The following is a 19,766-nucleotide window of genomic DNA, read 5'->3' on the forward strand; positions in this document are numbered from 1 at the left end:
CATCTAAATAACTGTCTCCCAAATAACTCTCTCAAAGCTTATGATTAATGCACAGCCAGTCTGTTTGTCCTCCTCCATCACTGATCTATAAGCGACACAGATCTTGGGAAAGCTGCGAAAAGTGCTGCAGCCTGAGAAAATCACATGTAACTGTTTACTTGTTTATTAGAATAAAAAACAACAACAATAATAAACAGTACATTATAATTTCTGTGAGTGTTTTAGCTGAACCATTCCCAGTGCTCTCCCAGAGGAAGGTCAGTATTCCCAGTATCCCTTCCACCATCTAGTTTATCTAATCAGTTCTTCATTAAATGAAATCAGGTGAGCTGAGTTTACAGAGAAGATCAGCACCCAAACCTGTGATCTCCCAACCAACAGCGCAGTCTGATCACTGACTTTATGTTTAATTGGGTTTATTCTAATGTTATATAGAGTTAATTACAGGTAGACACTCTCACTGACCACTGACTTTATGTTTATTTGGGTTTATTCTAATGTTATATAGAGTTAATTACAGGTAGATGCTCTCTCTGACCACTGACTTTATGTTTATTTGGCTTTATTCTAATGTTATATAAAGTTAATTACAGGTAGACACTCTCACTGACCACTGACTTTATGTTTATTTGGCTTTATTCTAATGTTATATAAAGTTAATTACAGATAGACACTCTCACTGACCACTGACTTTATGTTTATTTGGGTTTATTCTAATGTTATATAGAGTTAATTACAGGTAGACACTCTCACTGACTACTGACTTTATGTTTATTTGGGTTTATTTTAATGTTATATAGAGTTAATTACAGGTAGACACTCTCGCTAAACACTGACTTTATGTTTATTTGGGTTTATTCTAATGTTATATAGAGTTAATTACAGGTAGACACTCTCACTGACTACTGACTTTATGTTTATTTGGGTTTATTCTAATGTTATATAGAGTTAATTACAGGTAGACACTCTCACTGACCACTGACTTTATGTTTATCTGGGTTTATTCTAATGTTATATAGAGTTAATTACAGGTAGACACTCTCACTGACCACTGACTTTATGTTTATTTGGGTTTATTCTAATGTTATATAGAGTTAATTACAGGTAGACGCTCTCACTGACTACTGACTTTATGTTTATTTGGGTTTATTTTAATGTTATATAGAGTTAATTACAGGTAGACACTCTCACTGACTACTGACTTTATGTTTATTTGGGTTTATTCTAATGTTATATAGAGTTAATTACAGGTAGACACTCTCACTGACTACTGACTTTATGTTTATTTGGGTTTATTCTAATGTTATATAGAGTTTTAGAGCGTGTAGATATCTACAGAAAGCATCACCTTGCATTTTACATTCTTTAATTGAGTTCCTAAAGGAAAGTCTTGCAGTCACTTTAAAGGGCCTATTTCTCTCTTTAAGCTCCGCCCACTCACACTGAAGTTATAAGGAGCGTTTCAGCTCTCTGTGCTTTTTAAATGAGGCACAGCCAGTCAATCAGTCTGCCACAGTCTGTTCAATTCTGAAGGATTAAGAGACTCCTGTGTGAAAATGAGTTATGCTTGGTTTTGATTCATAAACCCACACAAATATTATAACTGAACCTCAGAGAGAAATAATAGGAGGAAATGCAGGATATGAGCCCTTTAAAGTCTCCAATGACAGTAGTCAGTAGTGAGTGGGCTGTAGCTCTGTTTTTTTCCAAGCTGATTCAGGCTGGATGACGTAAGAGGGGGTGTGCACACACAGCGGCTCCTCCGACACCAGCTCAAAGTCTTGAAGCAGAGTGAGAACAGAGGGAGCGAGTGACACAGAGAGACACAGAGAAAGAGAGAGAGAGAGAGAGACAGACAGGCCACGAGATCAGAACTATGGATACATCAACATGTGGATGGACCTTCTTCTCTTGGATATACAGTCTTCACAGATCACTGAGGGCTTTTATAATCAGTGGGGTTTCCACCTGGCACCGTTTATAGCCGTCGAACCGGCTCATTGAAGCTTATAACACCCGTTATAACTGGTGTTTGTATTGTAATAGCGTCTTCCAGGAAAACATTGAAGGAGTGAAACTTTGTAAAAGTCTCTGAAGCTGAGAGATGGGCGACAGCTGGTATCGAGGTGTGACAGTGATGCCAAACGTTGGGAACCCAGAGGTCAGCGCCCTGATGTTCGCCACTGGTGTTCTGGGTAATGTTCTGGCGTTAATCGTGCTGGAGCTCCGGCGGAGGCGGCGACACTGCACCTTGTTTCGGGTTCTCGTGACAGCGCTTGTGGTGACTGACCTGGCTGGCACCTGCATGATCAGCCCGCTGGTGCAGGTGGCTCACGCTCTAAATACCTCGCTGGTGGGCATGGCGGGCATGAAGCCTAATGGGACGGGTCCTGTTTGCGCCTACTTTGGCTTCACCATGACCTTCTTCAGCCTAAGTACTCTGGCTTTGCTGCTGGCCATGGCGCTGGAGCGCTGCCTAGCCATCGCCTGGCCCTATGAATACGGGCGCCGGGCAAACAACCGCTACGGCCTGGTCGCCGTGCCCACCGTCTATGCCCTGTCCGCGGCCTTCTGCGCCCTGCCCTTTGCGGGGTTCGGCAGCTATGTGCAGTACCGTCCCGGGACGTGGTGCTTCATCAACATGAACCCCCAAGAGCAAGTGTTAGACAAGGTGTTCGCCAACGTGTACGCCACGCTCATGCTGGCCATGGTGCTGACGGTGGTGGCCTGCAACTGCATTGTAGCGTACCACCTGGTGCAGATGTACCGCCGACGAGCCGGGAGGAGGGGCTGCACTGTGGTTTGTGGGAAGAAGGACAGGAGACACTTCTCCCTGGCAGAGGAAGTGGAGCGCCTCATCCTGCTGGTCATCATGACGGTCATATTTGTCACATGCTCCCTGCCACTCATGGTAAGATTTGCGGTCATACACTGAGAGACATAACGGCTCACATGTCATTGAGGGTTGTAGATATGGCGTAATCATAGATGTTTGTGGACACCCCTTCAGTTGCACTCATTGTTGACACAGATATGCAAGTGCACAGACACACACAGGCATGGGCTATAGAGGGGAGGATAAGGCCCTCCAGCATTGAGCTGTGGAGCAGTGGAAGAACTGTGATCTCTGGGATGATGGTGGGATGAGTTGGAGAGTTGGGGTTGAGAGTTGAGGTCCATGAGAACATCCTGACCTCACTAATGCTCTCGTTGCTGAATGCAATCAAATCCCTCACAGCAATGCTCCTCCAAAATCTAGCAGAAAGCCTTTTTCTTCTCTGAACAGTAAAGTCAGTTACTCCAACAGACGCAGGATCAACTCCTTGATGAAAATAAACATGAATGAGCAGGCGTCCAAATACTTTTGTCCATATAGTGTATTGTTGGATTTGCGTTTTGCCGCTGTCACGCAAAACCTCTGAAGTCTCTAAAGTAGCAGCTTTACATGAGAAGGCAAAAACACAACTTTTTAATGGAAGTCAATGTAAAATATTTGTTTGGTCATTTTGGAGCAATTCTATTGGTCCGTTCGGCAAGACATTTTGATGCAACGTAAAAAAATGGGCAGAAATCTCATTACTACATGATATAATAGGATGAAAATATGTAATATATATACTGTCTATTACACAAACTGTCCAAAAGTGTCCAGACAGCTGCTTCTCCAGCATTTCTCCCACAGCAGTAATATAATACAATAGTAATAATGATAAAGTAAGTGAGTGAGTGACGAGGATACAGGAATAAATTCTCAACAGTAAATTCTAAAGTCAGTGGTCAGTGAGAGTGTCTATCTGTAATTAACTCTATATAACATTAGAATAAACCCAAAAAAACATAAAGTCAGTGGTCAGTGAGAGAGTCTATCTGTAATTAACTCTATATAACATTAGAATAAACCCTAATAAACATAAAGTCAGTGGTCAGTGAGAGTGTCTGCCTGTAATTATCTCTATATAACATTAGAATAAACCCTAATAAACTTAAAGTCAGTGGTCAGTGAGAGTGTCTGCCTGTAATTAACTCTATATAACATTAGAATAAACCCTAATAAACATAAAGTCAGTGGTCAGTGAGAGTGTCTGCCTGTAATTAACTCTATATAACATTAGAATAAACCCAAATAAACATAAAGTCAGTGGTCAGTGAGAGTGTCTGCCTGTAATTAACTCTATATAACATTAGAATAAAGCCAAATAAACATAAAGTCAGTGGTCAGTGAGAGTGTCTGCCTGTAATTAACTCTATATAACATTAGAACAAACCCAAATAAACATAAAGTCAGTGGTCAGTGAGAGTGTCTACCTGTAATTAACTCTATATAACATTAGAACCAACCCAAATAAACATAAAGTCAGTGGTCAGTAAGAGTGTCTACCTGTAATTAACTCTATATAACATTAGAATAAACCCAAATAAACATAAAGTCAGCGGTCAGTGAGAGTGTCTGCCTGTAATTAACTCTATATAACATTAGAACAAACCCAAAATAAACATAAAGTCAGTGGTCAGTGAGAGTGTCTGCCTGTAATTAACTCTATATAACATTAGAATAAAGCCAAATAAACATAAAGTCAGTGGTCAGTGAGAGTGTCTGCCTGTAATTAACTCTATATAACATTAGAACAAACCCAAATAAACATAAAGTCAGTGGTCAGTGAGAGTGTCTACCTGTAATTAACTCTATATAACATTAGAACCAACCCAAATAAACATAAAGTCAGTGGTCAGTAAGAGTGTCTACCTGTAATTAACTCTATATAACATTAGAATAAACCCAAATAAACATAAAGTCAGCGGTCAGTGAGAGTGTCTGCCTGTAATTAACTCTATATAACATTAGAACAAACCCAAAATAAACATAAAGTCAGTGGTCAGTGAGAGTGTCTGCCTGTAATTAACTCTATATAACATTAGAATAAAGCCAAATAAACATGACGTCAGTGATCAATGATTATCTATACCATTAGAACAACATCTGCTCAGCTCTGCATGTTTTAAATGTTTCCTGCAAAGAAAGTGTCCAGACAGCTGCTTCTCCAGCATTTGTCTCATAGCAGTAATATAATATAATAATAGTAATAATGATAAAGTGAGTGAGTGACGAGGATACAGGGATAAATTCTCAGCTCCTCATCTGTTCTTTAGTCTGTTCCTCCTGGACTGGGATGTTGTGGTGGCCCCTGCTAGATGGCGGCTCTTTGAGTGAAACCATAGAATATATAAGGTTATTTGCCAGTCGTTAAAGTCACTCAAAGAACCATTTGAAGCACCTTTATTAATTTTTTAATAGTCTAATGGTAAACATTGAGTGATTAATGTCTGACCTGATTTTGAGGGCCTTTCTCAGACATCAAGACTGACAGAGCTGCTGTAAGGCTGGCATTTTGCTGCCTTTGCTGTCTCTGAAGGTCGTCTTGATTTGTTGCTTATCTTGATGTGCTCTTCAGTTCTGAGATGAGTTGTGGTTGGTTCTGTTTGTCTGCACTGAAATCACTGAAATCAAGATTAGTCTTCAGCAGCTGAAGACAGGACATGGTGGGTTACGGGGGGATAAACCTTGTGATTTTAATTTAATCTCAGTCGATCATCACAGCCTTGATTAGAATAAACCCAAATAAACATCAAAAAGTGTTTAGTAAGAGTGTCTACCTGAAATTAACTCTATATAACATTAGAACAAACCCAAATAAACATAAAGTCAGTGTTTAGTAAGAGTGTCTACCTGTAATTAACTCTATATAACATTAGAATAAACCCATATAAACATAAAGTCAGTGGTCAGTGAGAGTGTCTACCTGTAATTAACTCTATATAACATTAGAATAAACCCAAATAAACAGAAAGCCAGTGGTCAGTGAGAGAGTCTACCTGTAATTAACTCTATATAACATTAGAATAAACCCAAATAATCATAATGTCAGTGGTCAGTGAGAGTGTCTACCTGTAATTAACTCTATATAACATTAAAATAAACTCAAATAAACAAAAAGTCAGTGAGTGTCTAACTGTAATAAACTCTATATAACATTAGAATAAACCCATATAAACATAAACAAGTGTTTAGTGAGAGTGTCTACGTCTAATTAACTCTATATAACATTAGAATAAACCAAAATAAACATAAACCAGTGTTTAGTAAGTGCCTACCTGTAATTAACTCTATATAACATTAGAATAAACCCAAATAAACATAAAGTCAGTGATCAGTGATTATCTATACCATTAGAACAACATCTGCTCTGCATGTTTTAAAGGTTTCCTCCAAAGAAAGTAGTTCCAGCAGCTTATCTTAAAGCGATCACTGTTTGTTGTTGAACGTGAACAAACAAATGTGCAGTTATCAGATTGCACAGCGCGGGTTTCGCTCTCGCTCAGCCTGAGCAGAACAGGAAAACCAGGCGACGTGTTTGTGGCCTCCTCCACATCTCTGACAGATGTGTGTCACACAGGGAGAATGTGAAGAGTCAGCGATGATGATGATGATGATGATGATGAATGGCCTTTAGATCGCAAGAAAAGTGGCCCTAGGGAAAATACACCCGCATTAGAGCGAAAGGAAATTTGCTGCCATAACACATTCTCACTTGAGGATTGATTGATTGATTGATTGACAGATTGATTAATTTAGTTTAATGCACAGCAGTCATTAACACACTTTAGAAACCACAATAAAGCCCAGAAGCTTATTTCCGTGGTGGTGCAGATGTGGATGTAGATGTCCTGCTCTGGTGGTGAGTCAAAGGTCAGGCATCCTAGAATAAGAGCCGGTTGAACATCTGCATAAAAAGAGATGAGGGAGAGACCCTTTAAATGACAGGCTCACTGTTCAGTTATTCACCCAATATTAACCCATGAAGAGGAGAAATGCTGAAGAACGTGGGCAACTAAAGACGCGGACGTCAGATACCGAACATGCCTTGGCTGGCCGACTGAATCTGGGGTCAATCATGGCAGTTGGATTATTAACTGTTCCAAAGAACCTTTTAAAATGTTGTTAAATACAGCACTTTCTCTTGTTCAGAGCCAGAGAGCCTTTTTCCAGTACAGTCGGGAACCCTGTTGACTCAGAGTAGATGAATCTCACCTGAGTATCTCATGACATTCAGAACTTCTAGATGACATTTTGAACTGAACTTCAAAGCTAGACCAAATAAAAACCCCAGTGTGTGTGTGTGTGTGGGTGGATGTGTGTGTGTGTTGCACAGGACATTTATTTCAGTATTAGTGCAGAATACTGACATGTTGATGATCTCAGTGTCCGGATTCATAAAATCTTATAAGAAAAACATCAAATCATAAAATATTCTAAGAAAAAACTTCAGACGGATTTTAAGATAAACAGTAAGACGTTCAAAAGAATGTTCTCCAGTGAAGTTCTCAGAGAAATCTTAAGAAGTTCTTAAATATTCTCTTATGTCTTAGTTATTGTCTTCAGATCTTCTAAAGACACTCGTTGTTTTCTCATTTAGGCCAACTGTAAACACTTTGACTAAATATTACTTTTTTTTGCAAGTATTTTCTTCATGATTTGTTAAGTTTAGTTTAATTTTAGTTTATTATTCAGTATCCACTATGAATTATTTAGTATCTACTACAAATTATTCAGTGTCTACTATGGATTATTCAGTATCCACTATAAATTATTCAGTATCCACTAAGAATGATTCAGTGTCTACTATGAATTATTCAGTATCCACTATGAATTATTCTTTATCTACTATGAATTATTCAGTATCCACTATGAATTATTCTTTATCTACTATGAATTATTCAGTATCCACTATGAATTATTCAGTATCCACTATTAATTATTTAGTATCCACTATGAATTATTCTTTATCTACTATGAATTATTCAGTATCCACTATGAATTATTCAGTATCCACTATGAATTATTCTTTATCTACTATGAATTATTCAGTATCCACTATGAATTATTCTTTATCTACTATGAATTATTCAGTATCCACTATGAATTATTCAGTATCCACTATTAATTATTTAGTATCCACTATGAATTATTCTTTATCTACTATGAATTATTCAGTATCCACTATGAATTATTCAGTATCCACTATGAATTATTCTTTATCTACTATGAATTATTCAGTATCCACTATGAATTATTCTTTATCTACTATGAATTATTCAGTATCCACTATGAATTATTCAGTATCCACTATTAATTATTCAGTATCCACTATGAATTATGTAGTATCTATTATGAATTATTCGGTGTCTATTGTGAATTATTGAGTATGTACTTTTTTCATTCAATTGTTCAGTATGTATTAGGCCACTGTGATAGACATCTATGCTGTATTTTACAGTTGATCATAAACAGTAGCCATAATACCATTTTTAATTTTCTAATGTTGAGTTTATTCTGTGCAGTGGAGAGAGAGAACAGTGGTGTCAGACACCTTCAGTAAAGTGAACTTTCCTTATGTGCAGCTGACAGTGCTTCTAATCTTAAACGAGACACTCTAGTCTGATTCCAGTAATTCCAGGATTTTATTTAAACTGATGATTTTAGAGGCTGAACTTCTGAACTCTCACACTCCAGGACTAGTGTGAGGCTGCCGAAAGCGTAGGCATATATTTAGAAACATCCTTTTTTCAGAATAACAGCTGTTTTTTAAAGCAGGAAGTTTAAGAAAAAAGCACGTCTATAAAGAGGCCAGAAGAAGACCGCCTGCTGTCTTCACTAGATCTGTCTCAGAGCTGTGATAGGGTCTGAGTCCACACTGGAGTTGTTGGGCCACAGTTTTCTTTCTATGATCTTAGATATTAATGTAAGGTTAGAAAAGGGTCTGTAATTAGACAGTTTCTCACACGGTTTAAGACCAAAGACTGAAAGACTTTTATAATATATAAATATAAAATATAATTTTCTTCTTTATTTAGTTTAATTTAGCTATCTTTATTATGAATTATTCAGTATACACTATGAATTATTGCAGTGTCTGCTATGAATGATTCAGTATGCACTATGAATGATTCAGTGTCCACTAGGAATTATTGCAGCAACTATTATGAATTATTACAGTACCTACTATGAATTATTCAGTATCTACTATAAATGATTCAGTATGCACTATGAATTATTCAGTATGCACTATGAATTACTGCTGTGTCCACTATGAATTATTCAGTATGCACTATGAATTATTCAGTATGCACTATGAATGATTCAGTGTCCACTAGGAATTATTGCAGCAACTATTATATATAATTACAGTACCTACTATGAATTATTCAGTATGCACTATGAATTATTCAGTATCTACTATAAATGATTCAGTATGCACTATGAATTATTCAGTATCTACTATGAATTATTGCAGTGTCTGCTATGAATGATTCAGTATCTATTATGAATGATTCAGTATGCACTTTGAATAATTCAGTGTCCACTAGGAATTATTACAGTACCTACTATGAATTATTCAGTATGCACTATGAATTACTGCTGGGTCCACTATGAATTATTCAGTATGCACTATGAATTATTCAGTATGCACTATGAATTATTCAGTATCCACTATGAATTATTGCAGTGTCTGCTATGAATGATTCAGTATCTATTATGAATGATTCAGTATGCACTATGAATAATTCAGTGTCCACTAGGAATTATTGCAGCGTCTATTATGAATTATTACAGTACCTAATATGAATTATTCAGTATGCACTATAAATTATTCAGTATCTGCTATAAATTATTCAGTATGCACTATGAATTATTCAGTATCTACTATGAATTATTGCAGTGTCTGCTATGAATGATTCAGTATCCACTAGGAATTATTGCAGCGTCTATTATGAATTATTACAGTATCCACTATGAATTATTCCTTATCCACTGTGAATTAATCAGTATTCACTATGAATTATTGCAGTGTCTATTATTAATTATTCAGTATCTGCTATAAATTATTCAACATCTAGTATTAATGTTACACTAATGTTCAGTGGTTTAATCTTTCATTGGATCATTCAGGGGAAAATTCTGAGGCCCGTTTCAGGATGAAGTGGTTCTCCCCCATTTAAAAGCCAAGCTTTACTCCCCCATAAAAGCTGTTGTCTCCCTTTGGGATGACCCGTCTGGTTTCCAGGACACTGTAAAATCAAATAAATTACATTTACTGCAGAGGTCTGGGAAAAACAATTACCTTGACTCATCTGAGAGGGCTTGCACAATGTATGTGTGCACTTATATAATCAAGAGGATGTGTGTGAATACTTTAGTTACACAGTGAGTCAAGATTTCCCATGAAGTGTTCAAAGGCCCACATGCTCTACATTTTGCAGCTCCTTTTTTGCATAATATGCAAACTTGATGAATAGACCAATAGAAATGCTCCACACTTCCACAAGGAGGTTTTAACTGACTGTGACTATATATATATATATATATATATATATATATATATATATATATATATATATATATATGTCAAAATGTTTGTGGACACCCCTCTTAATGAATGCATTCAGCAGCTTTAAGTTGCTGACACAGCTGTGCAAATGCACACACACACAGCTTGTCTAGTCCCTGTAGAGAAGAAATACTGCCAATAGAATAGGACTCTCTGGAGCAGATAGATCATGACTCTATTGGCACCATGCTGCCTATAGCCAGGCGTGGGCTAGAGGGGTCTAAAGCCCCCCAGCATTGAGCTGTGGAGCAGTGGAAGAACTGTTTTCTCTGGAATGATGGTGGTGGAGCTCCATCCAGAACATTTGGGATGAGTTGGGGAGTTGGGGATGATGAGGTGGGGTGGTGATTAATCCTCCCAAATCCTGACCTCACTAACGCTCTTGTTGTTTAATGCAATCAAACCCTCACAGCAATGCTCCCCCTCCAAAATATAGCCCACGCTAATCTCATATAGGCCTCACGTTTGGTGATTTCCAGGTGGACATGGGCTCTGAGTGGGTTTGCACATACATTTATACTGGGACCCAGTAAGGCTCCAGATGGGGCCCATGTTTAACCCCCACCCCCCCCTCCGGGTCCCATTACTGATACTGGTGGGCCCTCTGGTTCTTCGTTATCTAGGTTGGTGGTAATAATATATGCTTCTATTACGAACTGTGCCTGTCTAAATTAGCTTCGTAGCTGCAGTGTAGATCCCACACATGGTCATGTAGGGCTCACATGGGTGGGTTTCTTAGGTGGGCATGGGCTCTGAGTGGGTTTGCACATACATTTATACTGGGACCCAGTAAGGCTCCAGATGGGGCCCATGTTTAACCCCTTAGGGTCCCATCACTGACCCTTGTGGGCATCTATATGTGGAGCCAACGTAAAACCTGAGGACAAGACGTTCTGGTTCCCAGTTGGGCTCCCCCCACGGCCCCCACGTAGCGGGGATTATCCCGTAGTGTGGGCGGTTCAGTCCTCCATTAACCTCACTCTTCTTCTCCTCCCTCCCCAGATCCGTGTGTACATCAACTCCACCGAGAAGATTAAGAAGAGTAACCACGAGGCCGACCTAAGCGCGCTGCGCTACCTCTCCGTCAACTCCATCATCGACCCGTGGGTGTTCATCATCCTCAGCCCGTCGGTGCTGCGCTTCTTCTGGGGGGCGGTATGCAAGGCCAGCAACCGGGGCGCATCCTACAGGACGTCTCTGGCCAAAGGCTCGGGCAGGCCGCTGGAGCTGTGTCAGAATAATGCCATTTCAACGGACATCACCCACTTAAGCAAGTCTGTCCAGATGGTATGACTTCTGACCCCCAGGAAGACCTGTCCAGATTAAAAACCCTGAACATTGTTTCTAAATGCTGAGCCAGACCCTGAGCTTAGCCTGGGAGCGACTCCCACATGCTCCTACATGCTGATTGAAGACGTCCTCCGTATTGCTAGGAGAGGGGATTCGGTGTGTTTGTTTTCGCAAGGCTAATTTAGAATCCCCCCAGAGTCAGCTCATTTTGATTGGCAGAGAGATATGAACTCTGGAGGTGATCGAGGTCAAAAGATGTTTATGTTGTTTCGAACCACTAAAGTCAATGTTTTTAGGAGCGAGAGCACATTGACCTCTGAAGTACTTATAAAGAAGCCTTTACTGCTCACATGCAACTGGAGGAACGTTCTAGGAGGTTCTGCATGTTTGGTGGACGTCATGTTAGAAGAACCTGCAGACCTCTACTTCTGAGAAAGGTTACTAACGACCAAGATCAACGAATACTGAGTTCGTACGTCAAGTCTGCCGCCTGGAGAGCACTTGTATTCGGCCTGTATCCGGCCTATGTGTTACACTGTAGTGGAAGGAAAGGGCAGTTCTGTCCATTTCTCAAAATATCTGCATAACTAAACAGTTCATATACATATAAAAGCTCAGACAGGGTGGGGATTGGTGGGTTTGGTTTGAAATGCTCGGTTCTAGATAACTGGAGTTCTACAGTGAAGGTGAATGGAGATGAAGCAGACGTCTGAAGCTCTAATAATAAAAGCTCCTCCCAGAAAGTTCTTCACCTAATGGTGATGAAGACGCTGCCTGAGGCCTGAGACACTGTTCTACCAGAGTTCTGAGAAGAGTTCGGCTCTAGAACCTGCTCTTAAGATCGCATATCATTAAAATGGTGGAGGGATACATGCTGCTTGTAGGGTGTAGTGCGGCACAAAAAAATAGTCCCTAAATAAATGTACTTTTTTGATGTGCCACTATTGTACCATCATCCTCGTTCCATGTAAAACTCAGAAGACTCGAGTAGCTTCACTGGTGGGTTTGAATAGTTAATATAATGGCTATATCTGTGTCGTAGTCATGGCGACAGACGCCTGGTACCAAATCAGAGTCTGTAGGTTTCTCTACAGTGAAACACAGTTTCAGACCAAACCCTTCCACCGAAGGACTGTTTACACCTTAAACACTGAATTAAATCAAATCTAATTAATTCCATTTAAACCTGATTCATTTAGCAGGAGCTAAAGTTCACTGTCTTCTCCTGAGGCCTCTGAACCTCTCATTCTGAAAGACTCACCATTCTAGCTCTTTCGGCCAAGCAAGATGCTGGTCGACCAAGGTTTTGGACAGCGCCTCCTGTCCTGCCTCTTTTATAACACTTTATGGGGAGTCAGTCTTCCACACCGGTGGGTTAATGAGAACCTCCAACAGCTCCACCATGCAGGCTGACGCTGACCTTTGCTCTCCGTGTTTAAACCACTGTGGACAGGAACAATAAAACTGCAGCAGAGGCCATCATTCCTATGTTGTCTTAAGGCAGACTGTGTAAAGTGTCCAGTCATGCTTCGGTCGTCTTGGTCAGCTGCTCATGTGTCATTGTTTCGGATCAGCTGTATACTCACAGGTGGCTGTGCTGGATGTTACTGATGGGTATTCTCCTGATTTCATTCAATGATATTCATTCTGTCTGCACTGAGCTGTGAAGCAATGCCAGGGCTGTGTCTGGGTTGTGTTTGTGTGTAGCACAGCGTAGTCGGGTTAGTGAAGAGGGGGGCGGACTGTAGGATTCACTTTATAATGAAGTATAACAGGAAAAATCCCCAAATCCCACCAATAACCCAAGAGCTTCATGACCTGTTTTTGCCTGTTGAAGAGAGTATTTGATGTATTTAATTATTTAATAATTTAATTAAAGTAAAAAACCTTGTATCTAATATATATATATATATAACGCCTTCTTAACAATCAATTTAAATAGATTTTATTCCAAGCCATTTCTATGGATCCATTTATTATTTTGATTATGATTAATATTATATTTTTTCCCACTCAATGTAAGACTTGACTTTGATTTTGACTTTTTAAACATGTGAAATTAAATTTTATGTATTTAATCAGTTAGTACTTTAATTATATGTCAAAAACTTGTATCTACAAAATATCACTATGACAGTACAAAGACCAAAGCCTTATTAACCATCAATAGAAATCAATTTAAATTGATTTTTAATAGCATTTTTATAAATAGCTGTATCTTTTCATCAATGTATTATTATTATTATTATTATTATTATTATTATTATTATTATTTACACACACAAGTAAGGATTGACTCTGATCACCAAGAGCATCATGACTTGTTATTGCCCTAAGGAGAGTCTATTTAATTTGATATATTTCATCAGTTAATAATTGAATTATTTATCAAAAGAACTTTGTAAAAAGTCTACAAAATATCACTATTACAGTCAAAGGACCAAAGCCTTATTAACCATCAATAGAATCAATTTAAATAGATTTTTCAATAGCATTTCTATAAATAGCTGTATCTTTTGATCAATTTATAATAATAATAATAATAATAATAATAATAGTAATTATTATTATTATTATTTCCACACAAAGTAAGGATTGACTTTGATTTTGACTTTTTAAACCAAGAGGTTCATGACTTGGATGGACTTGGATAATAAATCATACCAAAACAACGGAGATACAACGTTTTTGCGATATGTTAATGATGATCAGTAGGAATGGAGGAGGTCGGGCGTCCTACACACACTCAGGGCAAAACAACCACTGGTGCCATGGTTCCACTAAAGCACAACTCAGAGCAGGAGAGTCCAGCTAAAGTCCAGCTGGGCTGCAGCACCTTTAGAGTCCAGGGTTTCCCTGCCCTGTCAAACCTACACTGTACAAAAGTAAGCAACCCACTGGCCTGTAGCTACAGACTGAAGTAGCAGATGTTATTATTGTTGTGAGAACCGAGAATGTGCTGTTCAGCTGACGGGGAGTCGAGGTGTGGATTCACTTACAAACAGAAGAAAAGGTTTAAGAGCTTCGGTAGTTTTGCACTGGAGCTACGAGGCTAATGTAGCTAACAGATAATCCAGCTAAAAGCCTTTCCCCCAGAGTACGGCAGAAACAGAGTCTGAGCTTTACTGCTACGCTGGGTTTGGTGGGTTTGGTGGGTACTAGATAACCTGACCCAGTTAGAGCTGTTCTACAGACAGTGGAGGTGAAGGGAAGCAGACGTCTGAAGCTCTAATAAAAACTCCTCACAGAAAGTTCTTCACCTAATGGTGATGAAGACGCTGCCTGATGCCTGAGACACGGTTCTACCAGGGTTCTGAGAAGAGCTCGGATCTAGAACCTGCTTTTAAAATCAGATCATTAAAATGGTGGAGGGATACATGCTGCCTTTAGGGTGTAGTGCGGTAAAAAACAGTCCTACGAAGATTCAGGCCTTAACCATGTACTTAAACTGGTGAAGGGACACTCGCAGAACACCTGCACGATCATTTCAGCAGATGTTTGAAGGCAGGTTTGTTGTCAGGAGCAGTTTTGCAGAGCTGAGGTAATGCTGGAGTCTTTCTCCACCACGATGAGAGCAAAGCTTCAAGCGTCTTTCGGTTCCTCCTCCCTACGTCACTGTTTTTCATTTTCTCTGTGTGTCCTCCCGTCTTCGAGGGAAGCTTCTAAAGCAACTCGGATTTGGGGCTTAATTGTGGAAAATGTGAATCTTGAGTGAGTTGTTGGTTTTGGCTGGAGTGTGAAGATGCCACCATCAATCCACTAAACACTATTTTATCTCCTCAAGACTTGTGGAGACGTTGCTGCCTGAGGGGATCATATTTTTAGTGTTACTGACAGGGCCAAGAGCCTTTGGAGGTTCCAGAATATGCCATTTCCCTCGTTCTCCTTCTTGGGTACATCCAGTTCAATCCTGGTCCTTTTAATGCAGTTCAGTTCAGATCAGTTCAGTTCCATTCAATTCAGATCAGTTTCGTTCAGTTTAGTTTAATTCAGATCAGTTTAGTTCAGTTTGGATCAGTTCAGTTTAGTTCAGATCAGTTCAGATGAGTTTAGTTCAGTTCCCATTGAGTTCAGATGAGTTTGGTTCAGTTCAGTTCAGTTCAGTTCCGATGAGTTCAGATGAGTTCGGTTCAGTTCAGTTCAGTTCAGATCAGTTTAGTTTAGTTTAGTTTAGTTTAGTTTAGTTTAGTTTAGTTCAGAACAGTTCCGTTTAGATCAGTTCAAATCAGTTTAGTTTAGTTCAGTTCAGAACAGATCAGTTAAGTTCAGTTCAGTTCAAAACAGATCGGTTCAGTTCAGAGTAGTTCAGTTTAGATCAGTTCAGATCAGCTCAATTCAAATCCGTTTAGTTCAGTTTACATTAGTTTAGTTCAGATCAGTTCAGTTCAGTTCAGAGTAGTTCAGTTTAGATCAGTTCAGATCAGCTCAATTCAAATCCGTTTAGTTCAGTTTACATTAGTTTAGTTCAGATCAGTTCAGTTCAGTTCAGAGTAGTTCAGTTTAGATCAGTTCAGATCAGTTCAATTCAAATCCGTTTAGTTCAGTTTACATTAGTTTAGTTCAGATCAGTTCAGAACAGATCAGTTCAGTTCAGTTCAGTTCAGAACAGATCAGTTCAGTTCAGTTCAGTTCAGTTCAGAACAGATCAGAACAGATCAGTTCAGTTCAGTTCAGAACAGATCAGTTCAGTTCAGTTCAGTTCAGTTCAGTTCAGTTCAGAACAGATCAGTTCAGTTCAGTTCAGTTCAGTTCAGTTCAGAACAGATCAGTTCAGAACAGATAAGTTCAGTTCAGTTCAGTTCAGTTCAGTTCAGTTCAGTTCAGAACAGATCAGTTCAGAACAGATCAGTTCAGTTCAGTTCAGTTCAGTTCAGTTCAGTTCAGTTCAGAACAGATCAGTTCAGAACAGATCAGTTCAGTTCAGTTCAGTTCCACTCAGTCAATTCAATATCTCATTATCATGACTTAGTATTTCATAAGCAGAATGAACATCCCATACAATCTCTAATGAGTATTTTTAAAAGGTGAGATGACATATTTAGAATAACTATCATCAGAAATATCTGATACCTCATAGTCATATTATGATCTTAACACATGCATGGCAAAACTACATCTATCTGTGAGCATCTGACTGTCCCCATTTATTATTTACATTACACCTAATTCCATTTTAGTGAAATGATGAAATGAAGCCCAGTCTATTTAAATATACTCAAATAAACACGGAAAAACAAATAAAGGACTGGGCTTGTGTAATTCTCTCTGCACTGATGTAATATGACATGTTTCAGGTCACTGGAGCAGATCATGCAATCGGGTCCAAAGTATTTTCTTTGTAGTGTGGTGTTTCTGTTTGTGCTGTTTGTCAAACTGACCATTAAAGGAACATTCCAGTATTTTCCCAAACTAGTCTTTATTGTCTGTGTCTGTACTGTTCAATTGATTACCTCAGATAATCACTTCTGAAAAGAAAACCTGACTGGAAACATTATAATCGAGGTCAACAAGAGGTCAAGAGGTCAAACAAATATACTGTTTATATCAAAAACATGCTTCACATAATCATATTATACACATAAAATGTGTAAATTAACTATAAATGAGCAATTTCTGCAGTTTTCCTTCACATGTTCTACCCACCTACATACCTATCCACCTACCTACATATGTACCTATCCACCTACCTACATACCTACCTTCCTATCCACCTTCTTACTTGCCCACCCACCTACCACCTACCTACCTATTCACCTTCCTACCTATGTACCCACCACCTACCTACTCACAATCTCCTACATCACTTGACATAAACGTTCTTTACTGATTTAAAGGTTCGTTCTGTGTAAAGAACCTTTAAATCAAGCGGATCTTCTTAATGTTCTTTAAACCTATAAAAGGTTCTTCACCTCACACAGACATCTTGCTCGACAAACCTTTAGTAGCACCTGTATTTGTAAGTGAGTGTAAGTTCAGAAAAACAGATCAAAATGATGATCTGTGTCAGTAAGCAGTTCAGTTCAGGTCTGGTAGGTACAGATTAGAGTGAAAACCTCTGAAAGGTCCCTTTAATGAGCAGGTATCTTTGGTCAAAGCCATTGTTTCTGTAATACGTTCTAATGTCCTGGTTTTCCTCAGTGTAATGGCTGGGTGTAATGACAGTGTGCAGTCCCTGCCTCTTCTCTGAGCTTATTTCTCATGAGTATTAATTAAAATGAAGAATAGTCAGAGTTAATTGCAGTAATTAAAGGTAATCAATGAAGGCCAAGTTTGTGTGTGTGTGCATTAGAGAGGCCTGTTGAAGCTCATGAAGCAAATAAATCTAATCAGACTCATTAGCTCTGCCCATGTTTACACAGCTCCATCTGTTTTACTGGCGTGTAATTTACACTGGGGCCGGATGGGGGGCTTATTAAAGCGAGCTGAGGCTGGAGCAGAGCAGGAAACAGCAGCAAGCCTTTCGGGAGATGATGCCACCCGGGTATAGGCCATATAATATGGCCACACATTTATGACTCAAGAGATGGCATTAAAATACAAACAACTTGAGCACACACACACACACACACACACACACACACACACACACACATTACACAACACTCTCTCTTTCTTTTGCAACAGCAGTCCCTCGCTGCCACTGCTTCCCACTGCAGTCTGTCATCTATTCACACTAGAAAACAAGCATAACTGATATCAATGCTGTGGATCAGTGACTGACTGCACCTCATACCACAGCTTAACCTAATCACTGTAATTGTAATTATATATAAACATATCAGTTGTAATAAATTGATTATTATTATTATTATATGTTATTATAGCTTTAAAAAGTCTTTAAGCATTGCAGATATCATACTGGATATTAATGTTATTAGAGCTTCATACTAGATATTAATGTTATTAGAGCTTCATACTAGATATTAATGTTATTAGAGCTTCATACTGGATATTAATGTTATTAGAGCTTCATACTGGATATTAATGTTATTAAAGCTTCATACTGGATATTAATGTTATTAGAGCTTCATACTGGATAATAATGTTATTAGAGCTTCATACTAGATATTAATGCTATTAGAACTTCATACTGGATAATAATGTTATTAGAGCTTCATTCTGGATATTAATGTTATTAGAGCTTCATACTGGATATTAATGTTATTAAAGCTTCATACTGGATATAAATGTTATTAGAACTTCATACTGGATATTAATGATATTAGAGCTTCATACTGGATATAAATGTTATTAGAGCTTCATACTAGATATTAATGTTATTAAAGCTTCATACTGGATATTAATGTTATTAGAGCTTCATACTAGATATTAATGTTATTAGAGCTTCATACTGGATATTAATGTTATTAAGGCTTCATACTGGATATTAATGATATTAGAGCTTCATACTGGATATTAATGTTATTAAAGCTTCATACTGGATAAAAATGTTATTAGAACTTCATACTGGATATTAATGATATTAGAGCTTCATACTGGATATAAATGTTATTAGAGCTTCATACTAGATATTAATGTTATTAGAGCTTCATACTAGATATTAATGATATTAGAGCTTCATACTGGATATTAATGTTATTAGAGCTTCATACTGGATATTAATGTTATTAAAGCTTCATACTGGATATTAATGTTATTAGAGCTTCATACTAGATATTAATGATATTAGAGCTTCATACTGGATATTAATGTTATTAGAGCTTCATACTGGATATTAATGTTATTAAAGCTTCATACTGGATATTAATGTTATTAGAACTTCATACTGGATATAAATGTTATTAGAACTTCATACTGGATATGAATGATATTAGAGCTTCATACTGGATATTAATGTTATTAAAGCTTCATACTGGATATTAATGTTATTAGAACTTCATACTGGATATTAATGATATTAGAACTTCATACTGGATATTAATGATATTAGAGCTTCATACTGGATATAAATGTTATTAGAACTTCATACTAGATATTAATGATATTAGAGCTTCATACTGGATATTAATG

General features: G+C 38.2%; 1 protein-coding gene across 1 annotated transcript; it reads left to right on the forward strand.

The window, feature by feature from the left end:
- The first annotated feature begins 1,735 nt into the window (after positions 1–1,735).
- On the forward strand, positions 1,736–17,144 carry ptger2a (prostaglandin E receptor 2a (subtype EP2)). The gene is made up of 2 exons (XM_072688992.1): positions 1,736–2,911; positions 11,448–17,144. The coding sequence occupies exons 1-2, from the start codon at positions 2,105–2,107 to the stop codon at positions 11,736–11,738; spliced, it is 1,098 nt and encodes a 365-aa protein (XP_072545093.1). The 5' UTR covers positions 1,736–2,104; the 3' UTR covers positions 11,739–17,144.
- The last annotated feature ends 2,622 nt before the right edge of the window (positions 17,145–19,766 follow it).

The sequence above is a fragment of the Salminus brasiliensis genome, chromosome 10 (genome assembly GCF_030463535.1).
Source record: "Salminus brasiliensis chromosome 10, fSalBra1.hap2, whole genome shotgun sequence".
Classification (NCBI taxonomy): domain Eukaryota; kingdom Metazoa; phylum Chordata; class Actinopteri; order Characiformes; family Bryconidae; genus Salminus; species Salminus brasiliensis.

Excerpts from the sequence above, each read along its gene's own strand:
- ptger2a (XM_072688992.1), top strand. The coding sequence starts at position 2,105 with ATGGGCGACAGCTGGTATCGAGGTGTGACAGTGATGCCAAACGTTGGG. Across the intron at positions 2,912-11,447 it reads CATGCTCCCTGCCACTCATG|ATCCGTGTGTACATCAACTC; the intron begins GTAAGATTTGCG and ends CTCCCTCCCCAG.